Raw genomic sequence first — 25,298 nt, 5'->3', positions numbered from 1 at the left:
AGGGCTGGGTGATATCTCAAAGTTGATATATTCAAATTTTTGTTTTTGCATGTGTAAAATGTCTTGAAATCTTGAAAACTGAGTTACTACAATATGCACAAAAAGTTAATTTTTAGTCAGAAAGTAACGTAGATGATAGCTGCTACATAAGCCACTTCACGTCAATCGACAACACTGTGACGTGATTAGTTTCACTACATGTTCACCTGCTGCAGGTTACGGGACTGCGGTGACTCCTGGTGCCGAGTTGTCTCTGGCTTCCTCGTAGTGAATTTAACTGTCGCATCTACAAGAAGCACAGACTGAAAATGACTCTTCAGTTGAAGAGAGTTGAAAGTTGAGAGTTGAAGCGCTGGAGGTGGACTGAACACTTTCCAGTTTCATCTTTGTTCAGGTTGTTTAGCAGCAGTTAGCAGTTGTTTAGACGCTATCTAGTAGCAGCCTACAGGTATCGCCCAGCCCTGCCCTGATTACACCTGCTAAACATCAGCATGTTAGCATGATGATTTACCTCAAAGCACCGCTGCACAGCCTCACAGAGGCACTGTTTCATAGTCACTATGGAGTCTCTGTACTCTGGGATGGATGTTGCTGTCACATAGTTAATAATTTAATCATTAGCCGTGTTTCCATTAGATTCACGAGATAATTTTAAGTGAACTTTTGCGTTTCCATCAACTGCTTTGAAGCGAATAAACTAGGCCACGCAACACATAGTTTCATCAGTAGATGGCAGTAAAGGCTTAAATAATCCACCAGTAAACAGAGAAGAAGAAGTAGAGGTTGCCAACCAGAAAACAAATGGTTATATTGCCTTGACGATAGACTAATGGAGAGAGGTCTTAAGGAATTTGTTTCAATCGGGCAAGTTGTCAACTTTCATGTCAGCTAGTATCGGCTATGCTTCATGCTATCTGGAGATGTCGAAAGATGCCGAGAGCAGAAACAATTGATCAGTCATGTGATTTAAACATTCGCTGTCATCATTTATTCGACAAATGTGTTTCCATTACCCATTTTGCACATAAACTCTTTTTAGACATTTCCAAAATCCACCTCAAGGGAGTGAAATTTGGTGTTTCCATTAAACTTTTTTAATGCGATACTTGAAAATGCGCATAAAAATAGATTAATGGAAACATGGCTACTGATGATACTTTTTGACACCTCCTTCATTTTGTTAATGCAACTTTGACTTGTAGAATAGTGTTACCAGGATTTACAATAGCAAGTTAGTAATCACAAGTTTATGAAATGTGTCATCGGAGGTTCAGACCTGTACATTATCTATATGGCTACATGTCTGCTACTGATATACATCTACTAGATTCTTGGAAACATTACAAACTTACAAGCTTTTCAACGTAATTGTTTCAGAGTGAAGGCTAATGGTGTTTCCAAGAGTGTTTTTTTTGTCTTCAAATGACACAAAAACCAGGCAGGGAAGCACACATAAACACAAATTGCTCACATTTAAACATGTATCACTTTACTGATGGGCATATTGACCTTTTAAAGATGCAGCCCTTCACCACTAACCGGTGTTAATTAACATCCAACCCTGTAGGCGTCATCAATTACGGGCCACTAATAGTCCATGTAATGTTACAGCTTCTTTTCCTGCTGCAGTCAGAATTCATTAGTGTTCAGGTGAAACGTTGCTCTGACATCCGCAGCACAAACTTAACAACAACAGACAGAAAGAACAAAAGACAGCAGTGCAGATGTTTACTGTACCTTATCCTGGCTGGTGTCCGACCCACACACGCTGGTTATGTTTGGGAAAACGTCCGACCACCCAGCTGACGTGCAGTTCCTGCTAATGTTTCCTGACAGAGAAGAAGAGATATACAGGAAATTATCCCCATCTCAACCCCACACCAGCGTCAAAGAATATAAACAGACTTTTTTATTCTCCGTTTTGCTGTAAACAGAGCAAGAACACAACACCAAAAGGTGAAGGTTCGGTTTGGAAGTTGGCAGGGACACATGGGAGCAGTGAAATAGTGGAAAAAATTTAAATGATTAATACGCACTACAAACAACAAATTTATTCAACCTTTACGACTCCGGGCAACATCAGACAACAACAAAGATGCATGCCAACCTTTCATTTTAGGTAAACCAATGATTTATATGATTTTATCAACTATTGTCAGTAACTTACTATATTCTGAATTGAGACAAATGATTACACAATGGGTTGACGAGGGAACTTGGAAAAGTGTTTGCTGTATCACATTTAAATGAAATTTAAATCAAAAAGTTTCTTTGGCCACTCGTGACCATAACACTGACATATCATCACCTGTTAAGTCGATGTGTTGAATATCCAGCAGTAACGGAGCAACATTATCATTCATTTGGAGTCATGTTTCTGTCCACCTGGTGAATTTAAGTCCAATATTCACTCTCTTTTAGCTTCTGTTTTTTCTCTCTACCGACTCCTGAGGGAAATATCTGGCTCTTTAACTGCTAAATGCTCCACTGTGATCACCAGCTGTTTGCCGTTTGGTGCTGAATATCGATGGCCGGAGAGCAAAACCTACTATCTGAAAAATGCACTTTTTTGTGAAAACTAAAAAAAAACTTGTTTTCTTGCAGAATACTATTTGTTAAGGATACCCAATACATAATACACTGTTTTTGGACTATATTATTATATTATGTGTTAACAATACCGACTAGATATTAATGCCTCGCAAAGTGCAGATAGGAGCTTTTGCACTTGGCGTAAGTTGGAAGAGGTTCTACAAAACGATGCTCTAAATTAAGTTAATAATTAAAATTAAATTAAAAATAGAATTAAGTTTGTTTTCAGGTAAAAAGATGTAAATGTGATAGTTATTACATGTAGTATACTAGGGTCAGAATTCCTTAAATTCAGTGTATTTGCTTCCTCGTCCACTGGAAATGAATGTTCAGTGATTGTGTAACTCACTCGTGCTGTAGCCTCTCTACACACCCAGGGACTCTGAGTTGTGTTTTTGTTTTGTTGTGTGACTTTTCTGTCACAACGAAGGGCGGGATTATCTTGCAGAAAGACTGAATATGAGCAGCCTTCCTCGTTCTCATCATCCAAAGTGAAATCCGCCAATCAGAAAATTCTGCAGATAGGAGGTTTTGCGCTCAGGCCATCGATATGTGATGTACTGTGGGTTTTTATAGCTTTTTCTCTGAAAACAGTGAACCAAAACAGTAAAGAGTAGCCGGACAGCTAAACAATGAGCTGAAACTCGCTATAAAGCTCCAATACAGATAAGAATTGTTTTAGTTTTAATTTTGATTACTGGGTATCATTTCAGACAGATAAAGAAGTGAGATCATGGTTAAGATACCACATAACCACTACATCTAGGGTTCAGTTTGGGCCGCAGACCTTTTTTACATGCTATACCCCTCTCTCTCTACCTCTGTCTCCTGTCTGTCTGTACTTTCAAAAACTGTCAAATAAAGGCAGAAATACAGAGAAAAAATCTTTAGAAAAGTAGATAGAAATGAAAAAAGCTGTGTCTGAGATATACGCGGCTGTAACCGCATCTATTGAATGAACGGGACAAAGAATATTTTTTCAATGACACGCCTGACTGCTTCTTTTTACTGACGAAATGCCATTTTGGGTCAGAAACCTTATTTTTCTTACTGATATAAAGACAAAAAATGTAACTGGGCCAGGTGGCAGTGTTGTGAGTCCATTGAATTTCACCATTTTTTTTTGGAGCTGACACCTGGACGAGATAGATATGTGTTTTGTTTTTACACGCACATCATTCACAGTCGTTGAGCTATTAGGTTTGACATGAGTGTAAGCTAAAGCGTTAGCATGGAGTAGTATTACTCAACATTTAGCTGAATGTGAAGCTCAAGATTACTCAGTGAGTCTAAAATGAGTTCCTCTTCTAGGAGTCACTGAACTCCTCGGGGGGAGAAAGACGTTTTCTGGGAGTCCCAGTGTCAAACTTGCTGCAGTGCACTGGAAGTTCATTCCCCTTGGAAATTCCTACGGACTATCTCTTGCTCACGTACTGGAAGTAACGTCACTACATTTACGCCTCACTACACTCTTAACAAACCCTCTTCACAGTGTCACATACAGCATGAAGCTAAGAGAGATTTTAAATGGGTAAGAGTGATTAGGGAAAGCCACTTAAAAAGTAGTGATAATACATGCTGTTCCAAGCCAACCCGCGATGAAATGTGTCTCCACTACAGCCTCACAGCAGGGGACAGCCGTGGCGAGCTGTGTTGCTGTCGTACTGCTTGCTGGCAGGGCCGACCGCAGCCAACCCATGACAACTCCACCTTAAACAAGTGGTGTGTCGCCATGCATAACTCGTGTGTCTGTTGTTTTTAAAAGCCTCTCTGTGTTCAGCTCTCAGTACTTTTGTAGCCTCTAAAGTATTTTTTGTGGTTTATGAAGTTTAGTTTCTCTCCTGTGATCCTGTTTATATATCTGCCTTATTTTACTGTTTACTGATCAATGTTTCACCAAATTAGTGGAGCTTCGTTAGCAGTGCTGTTCTTCAATAAAAAAAGGTCTACAGCTGCAGCCATCTGGGAGTCCCTGGTAGAGGAGTTCATGCCCGTTCCTACCATGGAGGACTGGAGGACCATCGCAGACAGCTTCCGTCAGTGTTGTAACTTTCCCAACTGTTTGGGCTCCATAGATGAGGAAGCATGTGGTGATCCAAGCACCGTCCAGCTCTGGCTCGCTGCACTACAATTACAAGGGGACATTTTCAATCGTCCTCCTGGCAGTTGTAGATGCTCACTATGTCTTCTGGATGATTGATGTTGGCAGATATGGCAGAACAAGTGATGGTGGAGCCCTGTACAACTCTGCCTTTGGAGACGGCACCCTGGACCTCCTGCCAGATGCAGTGATTCCATGAGCAGAGCACCATGGACCACTGCCCTATGTCTTTGTGGGAGATGAGGCCTTCATGATGCGACCCTTCCCAGGCTCCAACATCACCAGAGAACAGGATGTTCAACTACTGCCTCAGCCGTGCCAGGTTGGTTGTTCAAGATGCACATGGCATCCTTTCCTCCCAGTGGCGTATGTACTGGCGCGTTACTGGAGTCGGCTCTGCCACTGCTGAGCTGTGTGTGAAGGCCACCTGTATCCTTCACAACGTCCAGAGGCTCTCAGCTATGAGGGAGGCAGGACCAGGATGGGCTCCAACATCACCACACGGGAAGCCATTCGAGTGAGGGAGACCTTCACCTCGCACTTTTGTGTGGGTGCTGTTCCTTGGCAAGGTCACGAGGTGTAATGTGTGCACTATTTAACCCAAAGACTCTTTTAAGAGCTAATCACATTCTTGAAGGGCATATTTCCATTTGCATCAGCACAACTAAAACCTTCTGCACAACTAATGTGGTCTGCACAAGCACAAGTATTGTCTGCATAATTATCACTGTCTACACAAGCAACATTAATTTTAAAAACTTAAATTCTAAATAGAATAGCATTTCTTCGATTCACTAGTATTTCTCACCGTTATATTATTCATGTAAATCCAGGGATGAAGTTCACACCCAAGATATCAAAATATCAAGTTGTGCTTAATAATTCAATTCTTCTGTTACAAAAATACAATTCCAAAAAAATTGGGACATTCATCCACAAAAACTCGGTGGAAGTGACCAATTAATGAACTGCAAACAACTTTGCAGTCAGTCCTCTGCTGCCTCAAAATGAAGTTTGTGAATTTGCCATTTCACTCGCTCTCCCTCCTCTGTTCAAGTACCTTCTTTTGTACCGGTAACTGGCTTAGAAGGAAGAGCTTGTCCATATCCCCATATCCCCATGGGTAGCTGGTTGCTCTGTGGAGACAGCTGGCTTTGCTTGAGTGTCGGCTGGCGGAGCTACAGGGGTGGCTGTATGTGCTGGTGGTGGGGCTCCTGACTGGGCTGCAGGGGTGAAGGAGGACATCTGCAGATTAAGCTGACTCATTTGCACAAAGTTGGGGTTGAGTCATATTTATGCAAATACACGTTCAGTGAACAGCCCGTCAACTCGCCACGTGCCAAAACCCATCATCCACTGCGTGGCCACATCTCCTGCTCTACATAAAAAAATGGCAATGGCACCACTGCACTCTGAAACCCATTATTTTCAATGGCTTGTGCAGCGCAATGACAGCTTTCCGCTGTGTTGAGCAAACCACAGGCACTGCGCTGCGCACTGTGACGAATACCCAGCGGCGAGCGCAGCTCAAATTGCGTTGTGTCTGAATGGGCCATTAGCTGAAGGGAACTGCAGAGTCTGTTGATAATTGTCACTAGGAGCAACGCCTCTAACATTATACTTCATCAAGATCACACACATAGTGATTCATTTTTAATCTAAAAATATTGATTAGTGCATTTTTAACTTTTTATGTACACCATCCTGTAACTTTTTCTCATCCAGTTTCTTGTCCATCCAACCATTGAAGTGCTCCAGCTGTCATTCAACACCGTCTATGCACAAAATGAACAAGACTTTTATTTCCAGGTGTGAAGAACTGTTGGAGAACTACACAGAGCCGCAGGATCGATTGTTGATTCTCAGTGGGATTGGTAATACAACAAACCCTATTACATTTCATGACATTTTATCTTAAGTAGAAAAATATTGCTGCTCACAGCTAAATAAAGTAAAAGCAATTTTTGCCAAATATCTCCCTATGGAAAAAAAAGTCTAATTATTTTTTGTTTTCTCAGCACTTTCATATAACAAAATAAAGACATTAAATATCTTCAGGATGCCTGGTGTTCAGTTTCCTGCTGATGTTCAACGTTCATCTTACATAACAAGCCCTATTTTCTATAATATGTAGTAACTTTAGGGGGTTTGGATCTGTCCCAGACAGGGAAGCATCAGCATGAGCTTTGGCTCTAAACAAGCCGCCGGGTGCTTACATAATGTTTAGTCATCAATGTAAATCAGAGCACATCTCAGGGTGGAAATCCAAACTGCCATCTGGTCACTGGCTGGAAAACTCTGATGGATTCAGGAGGGAATCCACTGCTCGACAACAAGACAAACCACAGGGAAACCTTCTATACACAGTTCGATTCAGCATCAGTAGCTCATTAAAACTCTGTCTGAGTTTGGTTTCATTTACATTAATGCACAATATGTAATTTCTGTTGCCAGCTGTCTCTCAGTCAAAACAATAACAAAGAGAGGTTTGGTGATGTTGTGAAGTATCGTGGGATCATGGGAGTTGTCTGTCTTCATTGTTAAACAACCAGCTTCTCTCAGGATTACTTCAGTGTTCATTGTTCAGGATGTTTTTACCGGGAGCCGAATTATCTACAGAGGTCTCCTCCTCTCCAGAACAAACAGATGCAGTGATTAAAACAGGTACAAACACTGAATAAAGCAGTTTCATGTAAAAAAAAAAAAAAAAAATCAGTGTTTCTCCAACACTGTTTGGCAGACAGAGGACGTCCGGGAGGGGCTGCTAGCCGAGCTGTTGCTAACGTTTGTTCAGCTTGTTTCTCTGATAACTTAAGATCCAGACGACTAAAATCCTTCATCTGGTTGAGAGATATAGTTAAAAATGACCAAGATCTAAAAAGTTTATCGTAAAAATGTGGCTTAAAACTGGATAAAAGTCAATTTATGACAGAGATTCCAGCGGCCAACCACAACGCCAACGCATGTATCTTGTGTGCGTTTATTCTCTTCCCTACCCTTACATCTGCTTATGACTACATTATAATGTGCTATAAATTATTTATTCGCTGTTAATAAAGGGTTTCTAGATGCTAAACTGGTAAGGAAATAAACAGAGATAAATAAATAGATACAGAAATCAATAAATACAGAAAAAGCTACATTTCTTAATTAGCTGCAAGAATAAATAACCTACCGTTTCTGCCGAACACAGTCCTAAGGAATCGAGGACAGGGGATGGTGATGGTCTCTCCGATCTTAGTCCACTCCCAGCATGTTATGTTGTCCCATATTCCTTTGCATCCCGGCTCTGTCAAGACCAGAGGAGTAAACAATGAGTACATTTAAGACTGTCTAGAAACATAGATGACATACAGTATGTTCATGTTTATGAGCAAAGGCAGAAGCGGCTGTTATGTTTTAAAATATGGACTTTATAGTGACTTCTGACATCACTACAGCCTTAGGTTTGTGTTGAGGACAGTCCGCATCAAAATTAATCTTTGTGTTTTGTCTGAATCAGTGGATGAGTTGCTACTTTGTTGCATTTTCTCTTTGGTTCGGTTCAATTTCACACAAACCAAAATGTATCAACAAAAGCCATGTGGAAGCTGTCACTCCGTTCATTGGTGAGAAATCTCGTGGGGCTGGCATTGGGAGAAAGGAAAGTTTGTTTTTCAGAAACAGCAGATAGGCTACAGCATTTATAAAGGAACTGATTTGGCTAGTAAAATGATCTTTGAATGTATTTTCTATCAGCAATGAAGTGTATTACTGTTATTACTGAAATAAACAGTCTCTCTCTCAGCAGCTACTTTTCAACTGTTTTCTTATTCTTATTATTCATATTCTTATTAAACAAATAATGATAATAAAAGCTAAATCAAGTGCTTTATAAATGGTGTATCTGCCATTTCTGAAATGAAAACTATTTATATTTTTCATTTTTTTCACGTTGGTGCCCCCCAGCACAACAAATTGACTGGCGGCCTCAGGCACTCGCCCAATGTGATATAAGGATAATCTAGCCCAGTCGTCTGGGCCATATAACAAGCCAAAATATGCAAGCAGAATGGCACATTTGAACGCACTTCAAGGCAACGTTTAGAGAACGATGTGTTGTTTCACATTAGACGAAGAAGACGTGCTGCCTTCAGTCAGCTGATGAGGAGAAGGGAGCATAGTGCACAGCGCAGCTGGCAACGGGAGCTGGTTTAATCCAAAAAATGTGCAATGCTTCCTCCAGTTGGGTTGGATCACATTCGTACCACAAACGGTACCAGAGTTTGTTTAACCAGACTGAGACCACTTCTTCAACAAGGTCTGTCAACACCTAAGTATGATTGCTGTGTTCACACCTGCCCACATCAACACAGAGCTACAGAAGAAATCATACGAAAGATGGACCAATGGCCTTTTTGAGCGTTTATGTTGAGGACGAAATCCAGCGAGAATTGGAAACGGCGAGCCTCAACAATAAGCTAATACGCAAAAATCTCCTCCAAGTTAAGCGAGCTTAACATTGTTCACGCCAGGAAACAGTGCCGGGAGAAGCTTAAAAATTTTAAATTAGATTACAAGAAAATCAAGGACTATAATAATAACAGAAGTGACTCCGACTGGCGGACTAGCAAGTGGTTTGACTGCCTGGATGCGTTGCTGGGTAACAGTCCGGCCCTCTCTGGCACAGCGACAACGAAACACTCGGCTACTGAATCGCTGGAAGCCATGGTGGAAGACGCAGCAATGGATAACCAATGGATGACACAATGTTTTTTTTTTCAACGTGTTTTCAGATGAAACAGCTAAACTACAGGCTGCTGAGACTAGCGTGTTTTCCCCTGCGACCACCAGCAGCCCTCGTCCCATGTGTCCTGCTGAAGTAAACAAATGCTGAGGTATAACGTTAGACCATTATAAATATACTATTCATTATACATAAGTAGTTATGGAACCAAATATATGCATATAGTGGCTGTTCTTGTAAATCTGAAAACGATGAGAATAACTCCCGCACATGGCCTCGCTTACTGCTGAAATATTGAACAACAACAGGTATATATATACCTGATGAAGGTCGGATAGACAGAAAAGTTGATTTAATAAATATTTCAGCAGTAAGTGAAATTTAGTTGTAAAGTTACACCTTCCTCTGACGCACCTTTCCAGTGTTCCTGTAAATCTAAAAGCCTTGCATTAAATATCCTAATTGACAATGTGATCAATGTAATCAGGTAAGTAAGGGTAGTCCTTAAGGGCTGCTCGGATGTTATAAAACATTTAACACTTAAACTATACTATAAGTATATACTACTGTATATGTAAAAAGTCATAATGCTTATGCTTGTATTTACAACGTTCTGAGGAAGAAGTGGCTGTCAGTTTCACCATTATTTCACCATTATACACCAGTAAGATCTGGAAATTCTTTATCCACTGGGCCTCGGTGAAAGTTGGAACCACGGTTTCCCACCACTCTGTTGCTCTATTGCGTTCCCAAACGGAAGGCGAAACACAATGCAAAAATAAGCTGAAGTAGTATAAAATAACGTTATTCACAATTGTGATTTACTTGATAGACTAAACTCTTATTATTCTTGTTCTTTGTGTGCAATGTCGCAAACCTTTTAGTTCCTTAAAAAGTAGTCCCTGGGACTAAATTTCCATGGAAACGCAGCTTTTGTTTTTGAGCTCCCTTAACAGAACAGAAATTCAATAAAATTTTCTGGAAAGTTTTTCCATGAAGCATTTGTTTTAAGTGTAGATCTAATTTTCTTTATCTCATTTCTATAACATGAGAGGGCTCACATTTTTGAAAACAAAAATTGTCCAAATAGCCATCATGATCGTGTATCATCAATATATTCTGATGTGGTTCTGGATCCAGATTTAATAAATTCAAAATCTTAGTGTAGGTTTGCACTCGCTGGATTTTTTCTACATTAAGTTGTTGTTACAAATTTTGTTGATTTTACAGTGTGGTTTCTCATATCTTTGCTTTCTAACATATTAAACACTTAATCATTTAATGAATATAGTCTGATTTGAAGTGACTCACAAGCCTACATTAAACCCTATACTTTTCCTGTTCATTTAACAAACTATATTACATATATTAATATTATTAACAGGTACAGTTTTTAGTCATATTTCTTCCACTTTTTAATTATGTTATTACATGTTGGCACTTTGTAGTTAATGGTTTGAATATCAGAGGAGTTCTGTACAAACTGGTTTACATACAGTCATAGACTGTATTGGTTTTACATACATTACACCAAAGTTACAGCAGACTGTGGAAGCAGTTACAGATGAATACAGATGCCTCACAGGCTAATATTCAGTGCCAAAGTGTCTCTCCCTCCGCTCACTCGCGTTCTGTCTTCATAATTGCCGATACAAAACAACAGTGTTTGTGCTTTGGTCTGGAGAGACCCACAGTCTCTGTTCATTAAGAGTTTTCTTAAAAGAAAAGAAGAGAAAAGAAAAACTCTCCTATGATGTGATGATCATTTGTCACGTGTGCATGTAAAATAAATTTTTGACCAAGGATGATGGCTACAGACACACAGGTACAGAAAAGTGCATTTAAGTAAACAGTCCAAAACTGTTATATGATGTGTTTCATGTACAGTATGACAGAATGAAAAATGTGGCTGCATATCTCAGTCATTGCTGATAAAGTAGCTAAACTTACTATATGTGCTTTATGCAAAATTTAGAACAGTGTGACTTAGTATCTGATGGTTATTTCCAACCCAATAAATACTTTTTTACAATAACTGCATCAGTCAAAAACAAATTTTCAAAACTCTTAAAGGTTACAGTGTGGATTTAGACTTCATTTCTAAACATGCAGTATGTATTTGTACAGTATATACAACGCTGTCTTAAAATTACCTCCATAAATTTTCCCGATTACCCTGCGCTGGCAAATATAATCGCTGTGACATACTGTATGCCTTTGATTTCCCCCCCGTGGGTTCATTTAGCACTGAAGATGCATGATGACGGTCGCTACAACTGTCCACAGAATGAGTTACCTGTTATACCTGTGATTCCTCCATTTGGGGGAATATTGTTGCAAATTACTGTCTTACTTCACATGACCGCATGTTTTTTTAATTTAGCTGCATATTTACTAAGATTACAGTGTAAATGAGCCCAGCTGCAGTTCATATGATTTGCATAAAGTATGCAAACAAAACTGTTTCCTGCTGTTGAATTTGGATTATTGGTTGAAGCAGGAACACTTTTGGAACCACAAGCGTGTATTCATCACACAAGACAAACACTATACGTCAGGACATATAGTTATTAAGAAGAATGTCATACGATCTGTTTACAAAAAACAATCTTGACAAAGGTTTTACCAAAAATGTCCCACTGACATACAATATAACTGGCAGCCTCAATCATATCACACTGGACTGGAGCTGCTGGGAGCTGTTAAAAGTCTGGAACAACAGGCAGGAGTGACCTGAGGGAAAAATAACAGACTGACTCTCTCTCTCTAGTCCCTTTTTGTCGTGTGTTGTGTTACTGAGCAGAGAGCTAAAGTCACTTTGTAATATGTCTTTTATTTATTTAATGTCTATCTCTCTCTCCCTCAGATTTTAAAATGCGTGCTGTGTATATGGTGTATCCTTTGTAGTAGTTCAATAAAGGTTTTTTGTTTTTTTTTAAATCTTAATTAAAGTTCTCTCTCCACCATAGTCTTTCTCCCTCTGATAAACTGCCACTGTTTGTCTGATAAAACCTGTCTCCTAGAAATTTTGTTCATAAACACAACAGCAAATAGATTTTGCTAGAAGCGTAATGCTGGCTGAATTACCTTTTCTCTCAACATAATGAGAAAATGTTGTTAATAAACGTATTTGTCAAGTTGTGAATATCTGATCTTGCAGTACAATATTTGCTGTTAGAAACTACAGCGTTATTTAACTTTTTATGGTTGTATTTAGTCACTGGCAGCACTTGGTTAAGGTTAGGGAAAGATTGTGGTCTTGGTTTTATACAGAAAACACATTATACATTATCATTATCATTCATTATACATGAAAAAACATTACCTGTGAACATAATCCAGCCAGTGATTACGTTTACAACATAATTGGGAAAACAATTTAGTTCTATATGAGCTTAATTTCTAGGAGACATGGTTGGATAAAACAGTGATGCAGATTTTATGCCTATTTTTCCAAGATGTTAAATGTCAAACTCAGTTTTCTCTGCACAGTGGTTAGTCTGTGATGATAAATCAGGTATAACAGCGGCTATTTGTATGAATTTAAATTCCCCCTTCCCTTATTTTGTGCTTCTAAACAGGAACATCTTAAAATACAGCAAATGTTGCATGAGCCCAAACAGTTTTCATCAGTGCCATTTTTTTTTTCCGTTTTACTGCACATTTTACCTCAGTGTAGCCCTTCAGTAAATAAGGAGAAATGCAATTCTGCTGCTAAAAAAAGAGCTCCAAATTCTTAGTAAATACCCCCCTTGGCATGTCTGTGAATATCTGTGAAATGAAACCAAAGCAAAATACATTTTTCCTTGATCTGGAACAACTGAAGCAAACTAGGAAAATCTCTTTTATAGTCGATTTTAAACAATCACATCAAACACAATGAAATAAGTCTCTTCATGAAAGACACGGAAGAAACAATTATCCTCTTTAAAACAATTACGTTGCTCACGAAGCATTCTGAATTTGTTTTTTCTGAACATTCATATGAGGATTTAGACACTATTAGGAGACATAATACAAGGGAGGAGTGGCAGTGGATGAATACACTAACCCTCCAGGAACAATACAAACAAACTGTATCCCAAAATAGCTCCTCCAGCTGTTCAGCATGGGCTTTAATGGGTATGAAAGGGCTGATGGCAAACTGAACAGTCAACAAGGCTTTTTAGTAATAGATGAATGGAGACAGTGTGCTTGGTAAAATGTAGCCCTCCTCTCTAACATCCCTGCTGAAGACACACAGTCAGCCAACTACCGGGGCATCAGACTGTGGGAAAAAAAAAAAAAACTGCTATAAAAAGAAACCTATTAGTGTCAAGTCGAATGAAAAAAAACAAAACAGCCAGAGGAGATGAGAAGCTAAACAAACCAGCTTGATTTATTCTTTTTCTGTTTTCATTTTGCCTCCTATATTTGAAATGTATTCTTTAGTACAAAATTGGATGAGAACTACACACACTTTAAAACATCACACTGCAGGTGGTTTAGCTGACAGCTTCATTATCTAGAGTGCCTCGTAAAACTAAAGGATTGTTGTTTTGTCAGGATACATGACTGCTGACAGACGCACGGAGATCAAACCTGTGACTGTGAGCTGCAGAACAAATGATCATCAGCATCAACTGTCATGTTTTACTCTATTAAACCTCTGTTCTGTTTCCTCCTGCTCTCTTTTCTGTTCCTTGTGTCAGACAATCAGCGTTGGAGTTACTTAAAAATTGTGATGTGTAATTGCTGATTACACATTAGTTATTGTAAAAGTAATTATATTACTTTACTCATTACTCAGCTGCAACAGTAATGCATTACATTATTTATTACTTTACTTTCGTTACTCAGCCGTCAGCTCTGTCAAAGTTGCCTTTAAAACACTCACAATCCTCCACACTCATATGCTGCATCTTTTGTATTTAACACATGCAGAAATAGAAAATGAGATGTTTTGTGGTTTAACAAACAGACCAGTGGTAAATGGTTATTGTGGGGCACTGGGGCACCGCCCACGTCCCAATTATGCAGAGAAGAAAGGCGATTAAAACATGTTAACATAAATTATAACATGGCAGGTATTGTTATCAAGTAAAATTAAATTTACCAAAATACTGTGATAATAGTCCGGCTCAGAGCCAGGGAGAGCAGCAGGTGAGCGAACTGTCAATCACAGCTGTCAATCAATACTCACACGGCAGACATCAAAGCTACTGTAAGTCTTCAAATCTAATTAACCATCATCTCCAAAATGACCACCAGCACACTTATTAGAGGCCCCGAATTTAGCAATTGAGACCATAATGACTTGTTGAAAAAATCGATTGACTTGGTATTTTTAGAGAGAAGTTCATGCTTTTTGAAAGGGAGTCTATTGGAGCCAGGGATTTTTTGGGGCCAGCCATCTAGCGTCTGTTAGTGGTATTGCACTTTAAGGTACTTCCGCATTAGCATAAATTCAAGCCCTTGAAAAACAAGTTCACACAATGCTGATTAAACCTTTCAATGCCAGATAAATCTCTCTGTACTTCACAGGACACAGAGTTTTTAAATCTGGTGTCTGGTATGACATTCCTGCCCTGGCAGACCATAGTGATGCATTTTATGTCAAACGGCAATGGTTGGTTTCCCCTCAGATTTACTGGGGAAATTACGTCATGTTCGGCATCCCGACCCATCCCAACAGGTGCTCAGACCACAAGGCATGCTGGGTATGTATCCCATGGCTAGAAGCTGTTGTAATTTTCATTCTAGGACTGTAAATATGTCACTTTGGATACACACAGCACTGCAGAAGTCCTGACCTCAGCTGCACGATTCACACTCCCTCAACTCTGAACTAAACTAGCGTCACCAGCCAGCATCACTGGCTAACATTAGCAAGCTGTCTAAGAACACACAACATGTGAATAAGAAAACTTTGGAATTACTGTGAGTAGGATTTCTTCTCCTTGGGAGCAGTCTGTCAGTTAAACCCAGAGACCATACTGATATCAATCCTCCATTAATCCCAGTAAGACAGCGAACCCACCGACAGCCAAATGTAAAAGTAACAGAGTGTGTGAAATCTGATAAATTGCCTCAAGTGAAGCCACTAAAGTCAGTGTCGGTTCAAGCTAAAGATGAAAAAAATCTGGGGGTGCGGAGTTAGAAAGAAAAGAGGTTACCAGTAGGGGTGTGCAAATACAAATACGTTACTCGGCAAAGCACAAATAGTGGGGGTTTTTTTTACAAATATTTGTTTCATACAATGTTCAATGTCTGTAGGCATTTTCAGCACTATGAAGAGTACGCATTGTGTAAGACTGAACATGTGTCATCGCTGTGAGCAGGGTTTGAACCTGCGCGGGGAGCCCCCATTGGATTTCGAGTCCAACGCCTTAACCACTCGGCCATCACAGCTGCCTTACAAGTGATGCGTACTTTTTAAGATGAATTTGGTATGTTTGGCATGTTAAACATTGCACAGAAATACCATGATCAAGCATAGATCGCTAATACACCCTTCGTACCAAAGATCCTGGCACAACATTGATGTGTCTGTAGGTCTTTTCAGCACTATCAAGAAAACGTATTTGGGAATTTTAAAGTATGCCTTCACTGTGAGCAGGGTTTGAACCTGCATGGGGAGCCCCCATTGGAAGTCCAACACCTTAACCACTCAGCCGTCTTATAACTGATGTATAGTTTTTTAAATGAACTTGGTATGTTTGGCATCTTAAACGTTATACAGAAATACAAGGACCAAGCATAGATCACTATTTTACTCTTCATACTGAGGCTCCTTGTGGGAATCTAGCACAACATTAGTGCTTTCTTTCTTTTCAGCACTATGAAGAGTATGAACTGTGGAAGACTGAACATGTGTCCTCGCTGTGAGCAGGGTTTGAACCTGCGTGGGGAGCCCCCATTGGATTTCAAGTCCAACGCCTTAACCACTCAGCCATCACAGCTGTCTTGCAACTGATGTATACTTTTTTAAATGAAGTTGGTATGTTTGGGGTCTTAAACATTGCACAGATTGTAACATGTAACGAGGCTCCTTGAGGGAATCTAGCACAACGTCAGTATTTTCAGCACTATGAAGAGTACATATTGTGTAAGACTGAACATATGTCATCGCTGTGAGCAGGGTTCGAACCTGCGCGGGGAGCCCCCATTGGATTTCGAGTCCAACGCCTTAACCACTCGGCCATCACAGCTGTCTTACAGCTATGCTGATGCATAGTCTTTTAAATGAAGTTGGTATGTTTGGGGTCTTAAAAGTCACACAGACTGTAATTGTACCGAGGCTCGTTGTGGGAATCTGGCACGATATTGATGGTGTCCATAGGTATTTTCAGCACTATCAAGAGGACATATTGTGGAAGACTTAACATACCTTAACACTGTAAGCATGGTTTGAACCTGCGCGGGGAGTCCCCATTGGATTTCAGGTACAACGTCTTAACCACTCGGCCATCACAGCTGTCTTACAAGGCATGCATACTTTTTTAAATGAAGTTGGTATGTTTGGCATCTTAAACATTGCACAGACACACCATGATCAAGCATAGACTTATACTATAACCTCTGGGATGAGGCTCACTGTGAGAATATGGCACAACATTGACAGTGTCTGTTGGCATTTTCAGCAGTATCAAGAGTACATATTGTGGAAGACTTAAGGTACGCCATCGCTGTGAGCAGGGTTTGAACCTGCGCGGGGAGCCCCCATTGGATTTCAAGTCCAACGCCTTAACCACTCGGCCATCACAGCTGTCTTACAATTGATGCATGGTGTTTTAAAGGAAGTTGGTATGTTTGGCATTTTAAACATTGCACAGAAATACCATGATCAAGCATAGATCACTATTATAGCCTTCATACTGAAGCTCCTTGTGGGATTCTGTAGCTATTTTCAGCACTTTGAAGAGTACAAATTGTGGAAGACTGAGCATGTGTCCTCGCTGTGAGCAGGGTTTGAACCTGCGTGGGGAGCCCCCATTGGATTTCAAGTCCAACGCCTTAACCACTCGGCCATCACAGCTGTCTTACAACTGATGCATACTTTTTAAAATTAATTTGGTTTGTTTGGGGTCTTAAACATTGCACAGGTTGTAACTGTACCAAGGCGCGTTGTTGGAATCCGACACGATATTGATGGTGTCCATAGGTATTTTCAGCACTATCAAGAGTACATGTTGTGGAAGACTTAACATACGCTATCATTGTGAGCATGGTTTGAACCTGCGTGGGGAGTCCCAATTGGATTTTAAGTCCAACGCCTTAACCACTCGACCATCACAGCTGTCTTGCATAGTTTTTGAAATAAAGTTGGTATGTTTAGGGTCTTAAATGTTGCACATAAATGGACAGGTTGCTAATATAACCTTGGTACCTCGGCTTCTGGCACCTCATTTGTGTTTTCTGTAGCTATTTTTAGCACTTTGAAGACTACAGATTGTGGAAGATTGAGCATGTGTCCTCGCTGTGAACAGGGTTTGAACCTGCGTGGGGAGCCCCCATTGGATTTCAAGTCCAATGCCTTAACCACTCACAGCGGTTTAACAACTGATGCATAGTCTTTTAAATGAAGTTGTTTTGTTTAGCACCTTAAGCATTGCACAGAAATACCATGATCAAGCATAGATTGATACTATAACCTTAGTAACCACTTAGTTCACTGTGAGAACACTGACAGTGTCTGTAGGTATTTTCAGCAGTATCAAGAGTACACACTGTGGAAGACTTAAGGTACACCATCGCTGTGAGCAGGGTTCGAACCTGCGTGGGGAGTCCCCATTGGATTTCAAGTCTAACGCCTTAACCACTCGGCCATCACAGCTGTCTTCCATAGTTTTTGAAATAAAGTTGGTATGTTAAGGGTCTTAAATGTTGCACATAAATGGACAGGTTGCTAATATACCCTTGGTACCTCGGCTACTGGTGGGAAACTGTGAAGAGCACACATTGTGTAAGACTGAACATAGATCATCGCTGTGAGCAGGGTTTGAACCTGCGCGGGGAACCCCCATTGGATTTCGAGTCCAACGCCTTAACCACTCGGCCATCACAGCTGTCTTACAACTGATGCATAGTCTTTTAAATGAAGTTGGTATGTTTGGCATTTTAAACACATTAGTGTTTTCTGTCGCTATTTTCAGCACTATGAAGAGCACAAATTGTGAGAGATTGAACATGTGTTCTCACTGTGAGCAGGGTTTGAACCCCATCGGATTTCAAGTCCAACGCCTTAACCACTCGCCCATCACAGCTGTTGCATACTTTTTTAAATCAATTTGGTATGTCTATGGTTTTAAACATTGCACAGATTGTAACTGTACCGAGGCTCCTTGTGGGAATCTGGCACGATATTGATGGTGTCCATAGATATTTTCAGCACTATCAGGAGTACATATTGTGGAAGACTTAACATACGCCATCGATGTGAGTAGGTTTGAACCTGTGCAGGGAGTCTCCATTGGATTTCAAGTCCAATGCCTTAACCACTCTGTCCTCACAGCTGTCTCACAACTGATGCATAGTCTTTTAAATTAAGTTGTTTTGTTTGGCATCTTAAGCATTTCACAGAAATACCGTGATCAAGCATAGATTGATACTATAAGCTTTGTACTGAAGCTCATTGTGAGAATCTGGCAGAACATTGACAGTGTCAGTAGCTATTTTCAGCCGTATCATGAGTACGTGCTGTGGAAGACTTAATGTACGCCATCGCTGTGAGCAGGGTTTGAACCTGCGCGGGGAGCCCCCATTGGATTTCAAGTCCAACGCCTTAACCACTCGGCCATCACAGCTGTTTTACAAGTGATGTATACTTTTTAAAATGAATTTTGTATGTTTGAGGGCTTAAATGTTGCACAGGAAAGCACAGATTGCTACTATACTCTTTGTTCCGAGGCTCGTTGTCAGAATCTGGCACAAAATCAATGGTGTCTGTAGTAGGACTGTGCCTGAATACAAATATGTTATTTGGCAAAGCACAAATAGTGGGTTTTTTACAAATATTTGTTTCATACAAATATTTTAAAAATTTATTTGTTTTCTTGAAGAAAAAAAAAAGTTAAATACCAGCGCACAGTTTGGTTACATCGCTATTGCTGAGGGGAGTCACATCCATCTGCTACATGACGCACATTTCCTTGTTTGGACATCACTCCCGGAGTTGCACATGCAAATACAAATAATTTTGCTGCCTCAACAAATACAGATACAAATACATGGCTCTCTGCACATCCCTAGTTACCAGACTCCTCATCTCTGCTGGGGGCTAGCAGTTCCAGGATACATTAACTTCTACTAGCATAACACATCTCAATCTCTGACCAAACTATTGGTGATTGAGTTGCATTGTGGGTAATGTAGGTGCCTGGCTTTGACAAGGAATTTGTGGAATAAAAAGAAAATATTTCAGTTCCTGCATTATGAGTCCAACAATATTGTAGGAGTGAAATGAAAAACTCTCTTAATGAAAAAAAATGGTTTGATTGTCTGTGTTGACATCTAAATTTTCATGGAGAATGTTAGATGTGACAAAAAGCTTTTACAGACCCCCTCCTGTCATATTTTAAGACATAAAAAATGCTTTTATATGCTTTGAATAATAATTAGTGTCTGATATGGTTTTTCCACAAAGACGTTCAACTATCTCGTTAAAAATTCTTTAAATGACATCTCCCACTTCTCCCTCATAAAAATGTCAGAATCTCTGAATATGCAAATATATTTAATTTCAAAAGTTGAACTGCTGGACTCACTGTTAAGTCTGTTCTCAGTGTTTATGCACTTGAGGCTTCAAGTTTCCTCTTCACACTTGTGTAAATTGTATTATGAACCACGATTGGCTCCAAACTAGTTATGATTTCACAAATCATCCTCCACTGGTCCTTTACTTGAGTTTCCATTTTTGGAGACTTTCCACTTGTCCTCCACTATATTTATTATCTAATAGCTGGAGTTACTGTAGATTCACATTTTTCTTTCAACATCAGGTTCAAGTTCATAAAATATGTAATGAGTGTTATTATTATTTATTTCCTGTCTCTTTCATTCACCTCTTCCTCCTGTCTTCCCTCTTTCTTCCCTACTCCCCTTTTCCTTTCTTTTATTTCTTATCTTCTGTTCTTTCTTATCTTTTATATATTTTCCTTTCATTTATTAGTATTCCTTTACCCCTTTTCTTTCCTTCCCTCTACCTTTGTTAATTGCTACTTTGTTTTTCCTTCTTTCCAACAAGTCCTCCAGATTCGTTTGACCATGTGACTCTTCTAATATGCCACTTCTATCGGTAGTAATTGGCAGGACAACATCATTTGTTTGTGCCTTCCAAAACTGCTACAGTTCATTGTTAAAAAATAATGATGTCTGATGATGTGACAACAACGTGGTGGCAAAGTCCACCCAACCCACCACCTTCAAACAATGAGGAAATTTGTCAGTTTATACAGACGTCATCTGAACTGCGCCACTGCTCCCGGTCATAATTTCTACAGTTGCTAGCATCTGTCACTCAATACATCATTTTGGGGCAACTGACATTGCGACCTATTGTGTCGTTTTTCTTGAGAGGACAGTCTCATTCTTTCATTAATCTTAACTTACTTGTGTTTTCCCCCTTCTTTTAGTTTTTCGTTCCTTATTTATTCCTTCCTTCCTTTTCATTTCTTCCTCCTGTATTAATAGTCTTTCTCTGGCTCTCAGGCCAACTTTCCTCTCTCCATGTTGCACCTGAACATCAGTAACATATGAGAGGCTAAGGACATAGTATAATTTGGTACATCTGCTGTCTGGTTGAAGTCACTCTCACCTTTGACTTCCTTACAATTGGTTTCTTATCGTATGTCAAATGTAAGAATAAAAACTTATTCTTGTCTTGACCTCACCGTAAATGCCCTGAACTGTGAAGATGATATATTTAGATTCATCACTGAAAGTTTTTCTAGGAAACTAGATCGAGTGGAAAGGCAAGTGAAATTGCAGATAGGAAAAGAGGGAAAGACCGTGGGAAAAACTGAAAGATGTGATAAGAGGAGACCAGAAGATGAGGAGAGTAAAAGAAAGTAGGAGACAACATGGTTTAAAAAAGTAATAGTGAAAGTGCAGAGCTAAAGAAAGAGGAAAACTGAGTGAGAGGAGGTAAAATAGAGGACATAGCAGAGGTGACAGGGAGGGCAAGAGAGGACAAAAGAGGAGGGGTAGGCATAGAGTGAGAGAACAGATGTCTGTGGGGTAAAAAAAAAAAGCAAGTCCACAGATCTGAACTCATTAGTGCATGAAGAAAATGCTAAGTGATCTTTCCTTTCTCTGTGCGCTTTCACGGAAACACTCAGAAACATGTCAGAGGCAGGACTGCCACCGCTTTAAGCAACGACACACCAAATGCACAACAGAAAACATCTGGGGGGAAATCCTCTTTCTGCGCTTTATGGTATCTTTATTCTGTGTTAACTAAAGCGAAGGCTGACTGAGCACAGTGCCGCTTTTCAGCATCATTCAACTTTGATTTCATGCAGTTAGTTAAACAAACCAACTACTCTTCTGTGCACTGTATCCCATTAACCTTCTCCAACCCCAGGACCTTTTCTTGGATGAATCAAATGTTTGAATGCATGATCTGCACTTTGTTCAACTCCATTTTCAGTTCCATTCAATGTTCCTGTCATGGTCTCCGGGTTACAGCTCTTTATGTAACCAGACCACCCACCTGTGTTGGCACCCTGGTCTTCCACATTAACTCGTGTTATGGCTATGAAGTTGACTTAAGTCTTTCGGTGTGTGTAAACTAAGGTTAACTCATTTGAGACACTAGTTTACCAGTAGGTTTACTTTGTTATTTTCATACATCCATTATTTCAGTACCACATGTAGTTGATCACTAGGTGTTATGTTGTGGCTGCCAGAGTGTTTTACTTCGACGGGTAAGGTAGTGCAGCCAGGTAGGCTTTATGTGTTTCTTTCAGCTGTAGTGAGTCATTAATTTTGTAATGCTGTTTCCCCATGCTGTATTTCTGTAACTTTGATATCTGGTCTATTCTGTACACACAACATCTAGTGCATCCGTTGCTCTTCCTGAGGTTTCTTCAATGTACCATCACTGGGAGCAGGTTTGACCTGCGTGGGAAGCCACGTACATACTTTTTTAAATGAAGTTGGTATGTTTGGGGTCTTAAACATTGCACAGAAATGCCATGATCAAGCACAGATCGCTAATACACCCTTCATACCGAGGATCCTTGTGGGAATCTAGCACAACATTGATGTGTCTGTAGGTATTTCCAGCACTATCAAGATTGTGGGAAATTTAAGTTATGCCATCGCTGTGAGCAGGGTTTGAACCTGCGCGGGGAGTCCCCATTGGATTTCAAGTCCAACGCCTTAACCACTCGGCCATCACAGCTGTCTTGCAATTGATACATGGTGTTTTAAAGGAAGTAGGTATGTTTTGGCATCTTAAAGGTTTCATAGAAATACCTTGACCAAACATAGATAGATGCTTTCCCCTTCATAGCAAAGCTCGTTGTGGGAATCTAGCACAACATTGATGTGTCTGTAGGTATTTCCAGCACTATCAAGATTGTGGGAAATTTAAGTTATGCCATCGCTGTGAGCAGGGTTTGAACCTGCGCGGGGAGTCCCCATTGGATTTCAAGTCCAACGCCTTAACCACTCGGCCATCACAGCTGTCTTACAATTGATACATGGTGTTTTAAAGGAAGTAGGTATGTTTTGGCATCTTAAAGGTTTCATAGAAATACCTTGACCAAACATAGATAGATGCTTTCCCCTTCATAGCAAAGCTCGTTGTGGGAATCTAGCACAACATTGATGTGTCTGTAGGTATTTCCAGCACTATCAAGATTGTGGGAAATTTAAGTTAAGCCATCGCTGTGAGCAGGGTTTGAACCTGCGTGGGGAGACCCCATTGGATTTCAAGTCCAACGCCTTAACCACTCGGCCATCACAGCTGTCTTACAATCAATGCATGGTGTTTTAAAGGAAGTTGTTTGACATCTTATAAATTGCACAGAAATACCATGATCAAGCACAGCCTTCACACAGAGGATCCTTGTGGGAATCTAGCACAACATTGATGTGTCTGTAGGTATTTCCAGCACTATCAAGATTGTGGGAAATTTAAGTTATGCCATCGCTGTGAGCAGGGTTTGAACCTGCGCGGGGAGTCCCCATTGGATTTCAAGTCCAACGCCTTAACCACTCGGCCATCACAGCTGTCTTACAATTGATACATGGTGTTTTAAAGGAAGTAGGTATGTTTTGGCATCTTAAAGGTTTCAAAGAAATACCATGACCAAGCATAGAGTGCATCAGTCATTTCTTTGAACAGCAGTTTTTTCTCTCACATTCAGATATTACACAGTGTGAATTCATCCTCAGCTCAGAATAAAACCTCTGCATGTCCTTCTGTTATAACTCTGTGACTCTGTGCACAAGACAGCTGTTAGTTTGTTAGAGCAGCTTCTGTGCTGAAATGTTTATTGCACATAATGTGTAATCTCAGTTTAAATTTAAACAATCAATCAATCAATAATTATCTGTCAGTCATGATGTGATTGGTCGCACTGATGGGACATCATTCCTATAATATTGGAGATTATATGTTAATATGCTGAGTGAGCAGGATTGTGGTGCAGCTGCAGAATGTAGTTTGAAAGTGAGATTTTTAAATAGGGAGCATAACCTTAATGTGTTTTAACAGCATTTCAGTGACAATGTTTAAATTTACTACATTTGTTGAAGTAGCTGAAATAAAGTCACTGAATGCTGTTGAGCTGAGATACAAATTGATGTCTAAAAATGTAAAATATTCTGTAATTTAACCCCAATGTTTTTTCAAGTACAAATCACCAAACACATTATTACTGGATCAAACTGTGAGCTACAGTCATGTCTCTGTGTCTTTGATCTATATATGTTTTAAATCTTTTACTATATTTTTCATTTTCAGTTATTGCCAAAAACTCTGAGTTACCCATTTTGGGGTTCATCAATTCAGAGTTCAGGGTTTGACTCAGAGTTTGTTGAACTTGCTTTCTGAAACAGACCCTAGCACTATCAAGATTGTGGAAAATTTAAGTTATGCCACCACTGTGAGCAGGGTTTGAACCTGCATGGGGAGCCCCCATTGGATTTCAAGTTCAACACCTTAACCACTCAGCCATCTTACAATGCATGGTGTTTTAAAGGGAGGTGGTATGTTTGGCATCTTAAACATTATGCAGAAACACCATGATCAAGCATATATAGCTGCTGTACACTTCATACCAAAGCTCATTGTGGGAATCTGGCACAATGATGGTGTCTGTAGGTGTTTTCAGCACTATCAAGAGTACCTATTGTGGAAGACATGATGTACGCCATCGCTGTGAGCAGGGTTTGAACCTGTGCAGGGAGCCTCCATTGGAGGCCAACGCCTTAACCACTCGGCCATCACAGCTGTCTTACGAGGGATGTATACTTTTTTAAATGAAGTTGGTATGTTTGGGGACATTGCACAGAAATGCCATGATCAAGCACAGATCGCCAACACACCTTTCATACCAAAGATCCTTGTGGGAATCTAGCACAACATTGATGTGTCTGTAGGTATTTCCAGCAGTATTAAGATTGTGGGAAATTTAAGTTATGCTTCCGCTGTGAGCAGGGTTTGAACCTGCGCGGGGAGTCCCCATTGGATTTCAAGTCCAACGCCTTAACCACTCGGCCATCACAGCTGTCTTAAACAGGACGCATACTTTTTTAAATGAAGTTGGTATGTTTGGGGTCTTAAACATTGCGCAGTAACAACATGATCAAGCACAGGTCGCTAATACATCCTTCATACTGAGAATCCTTGTGGGAATCTAGCACAACATTGATGTGTCTGTAGGTATT

At 40.0% G+C, this 25,298-nt stretch overlaps 1 protein-coding gene and 15 non-coding genes across 18 annotated transcripts in view; all 16 read right to left on the bottom strand.

Moving 5' to 3' along the window:
* Nucleotides 1-25,298, bottom strand: part of vipr2 (vasoactive intestinal peptide receptor 2) — a 108,139-nt gene that overhangs the window by 31,415 nt on the left and 51,426 nt on the right. For all 3 annotated transcript variants that reach the window (XR_010930993.1, XM_067606692.1, XM_067606694.1), the window contains exons 3-4: nucleotides 7,869-7,982; nucleotides 1,738-1,829 (exon numbers count right to left, since the gene is read on the bottom strand). Coding sequence is in view for 2 of the 3 variants with exons in the window: in XM_067606692.1 (XP_067462793.1) it covers nucleotides 1,738-1,829; nucleotides 7,869-7,982 (206 nt within the window). In the remaining variant the exon portion in view is untranslated. The remainder of the gene's footprint in view (nucleotides 1-1,737; nucleotides 1,830-7,868; nucleotides 7,983-25,298) is intronic.
* trnas-cga (transfer RNA serine (anticodon CGA)) lies at nucleotides 15,728-15,809 on the bottom strand. The gene has a single exon. It is a non-coding gene; the product is annotated as a tRNA-Ser (tRNA).
* On the bottom strand, nucleotides 16,279-16,360 carry trnas-uga (transfer RNA serine (anticodon UGA)). The gene has a single exon. It is a non-coding gene; the product is annotated as a tRNA-Ser (tRNA).
* trnas-cga (transfer RNA serine (anticodon CGA)) lies at nucleotides 16,528-16,609 on the bottom strand. The gene has a single exon. It is a non-coding gene; the product is annotated as a tRNA-Ser (tRNA).
* trnas-uga (transfer RNA serine (anticodon UGA)) lies at nucleotides 16,794-16,875 on the bottom strand. The gene has a single exon. It is a non-coding gene; the product is annotated as a tRNA-Ser (tRNA).
* On the bottom strand, nucleotides 17,085-17,166 carry trnas-uga (transfer RNA serine (anticodon UGA)). Its single transcript has one exon. It is a non-coding gene; the product is annotated as a tRNA-Ser (tRNA).
* trnas-uga (transfer RNA serine (anticodon UGA)) lies at nucleotides 17,355-17,436 on the bottom strand. Its single transcript has one exon. It is a non-coding gene; the product is annotated as a tRNA-Ser (tRNA).
* On the bottom strand, nucleotides 17,616-17,697 carry trnal-uaa (transfer RNA leucine (anticodon UAA)). The gene has a single exon. It is a non-coding gene; the product is annotated as a tRNA-Leu (tRNA).
* trnas-uga (transfer RNA serine (anticodon UGA)) lies at nucleotides 18,153-18,234 on the bottom strand. Its single transcript has one exon. It is a non-coding gene; the product is annotated as a tRNA-Ser (tRNA).
* On the bottom strand, nucleotides 18,385-18,466 carry trnas-cga (transfer RNA serine (anticodon CGA)). Its single transcript has one exon. It is a non-coding gene; the product is annotated as a tRNA-Ser (tRNA).
* trnas-uga (transfer RNA serine (anticodon UGA)) lies at nucleotides 19,123-19,204 on the bottom strand. Its single transcript has one exon. It is a non-coding gene; the product is annotated as a tRNA-Ser (tRNA).
* trnas-uga (transfer RNA serine (anticodon UGA)) lies at nucleotides 22,722-22,803 on the bottom strand. The gene has a single exon. It is a non-coding gene; the product is annotated as a tRNA-Ser (tRNA).
* On the bottom strand, nucleotides 23,006-23,087 carry trnas-uga (transfer RNA serine (anticodon UGA)). The gene has a single exon. It is a non-coding gene; the product is annotated as a tRNA-Ser (tRNA).
* On the bottom strand, nucleotides 23,290-23,371 carry trnas-uga (transfer RNA serine (anticodon UGA)). The gene has a single exon. It is a non-coding gene; the product is annotated as a tRNA-Ser (tRNA).
* On the bottom strand, nucleotides 23,555-23,636 carry trnas-uga (transfer RNA serine (anticodon UGA)). Its single transcript has one exon. It is a non-coding gene; the product is annotated as a tRNA-Ser (tRNA).
* Nucleotides 25,057-25,138, bottom strand: trnas-uga (transfer RNA serine (anticodon UGA)). Its single transcript has one exon. It is a non-coding gene; the product is annotated as a tRNA-Ser (tRNA).

This window comes from Thunnus thynnus, chromosome 12, assembly GCF_963924715.1.
Source record: "Thunnus thynnus chromosome 12, fThuThy2.1, whole genome shotgun sequence".
Lineage (NCBI taxonomy): Eukaryota > Metazoa > Chordata > Actinopteri > Scombriformes > Scombridae > Thunnus > Thunnus thynnus.
Note: the sequence above shows the minus strand (reverse complement) of the source record. Positions and strands in the feature narration are given on the sequence as shown.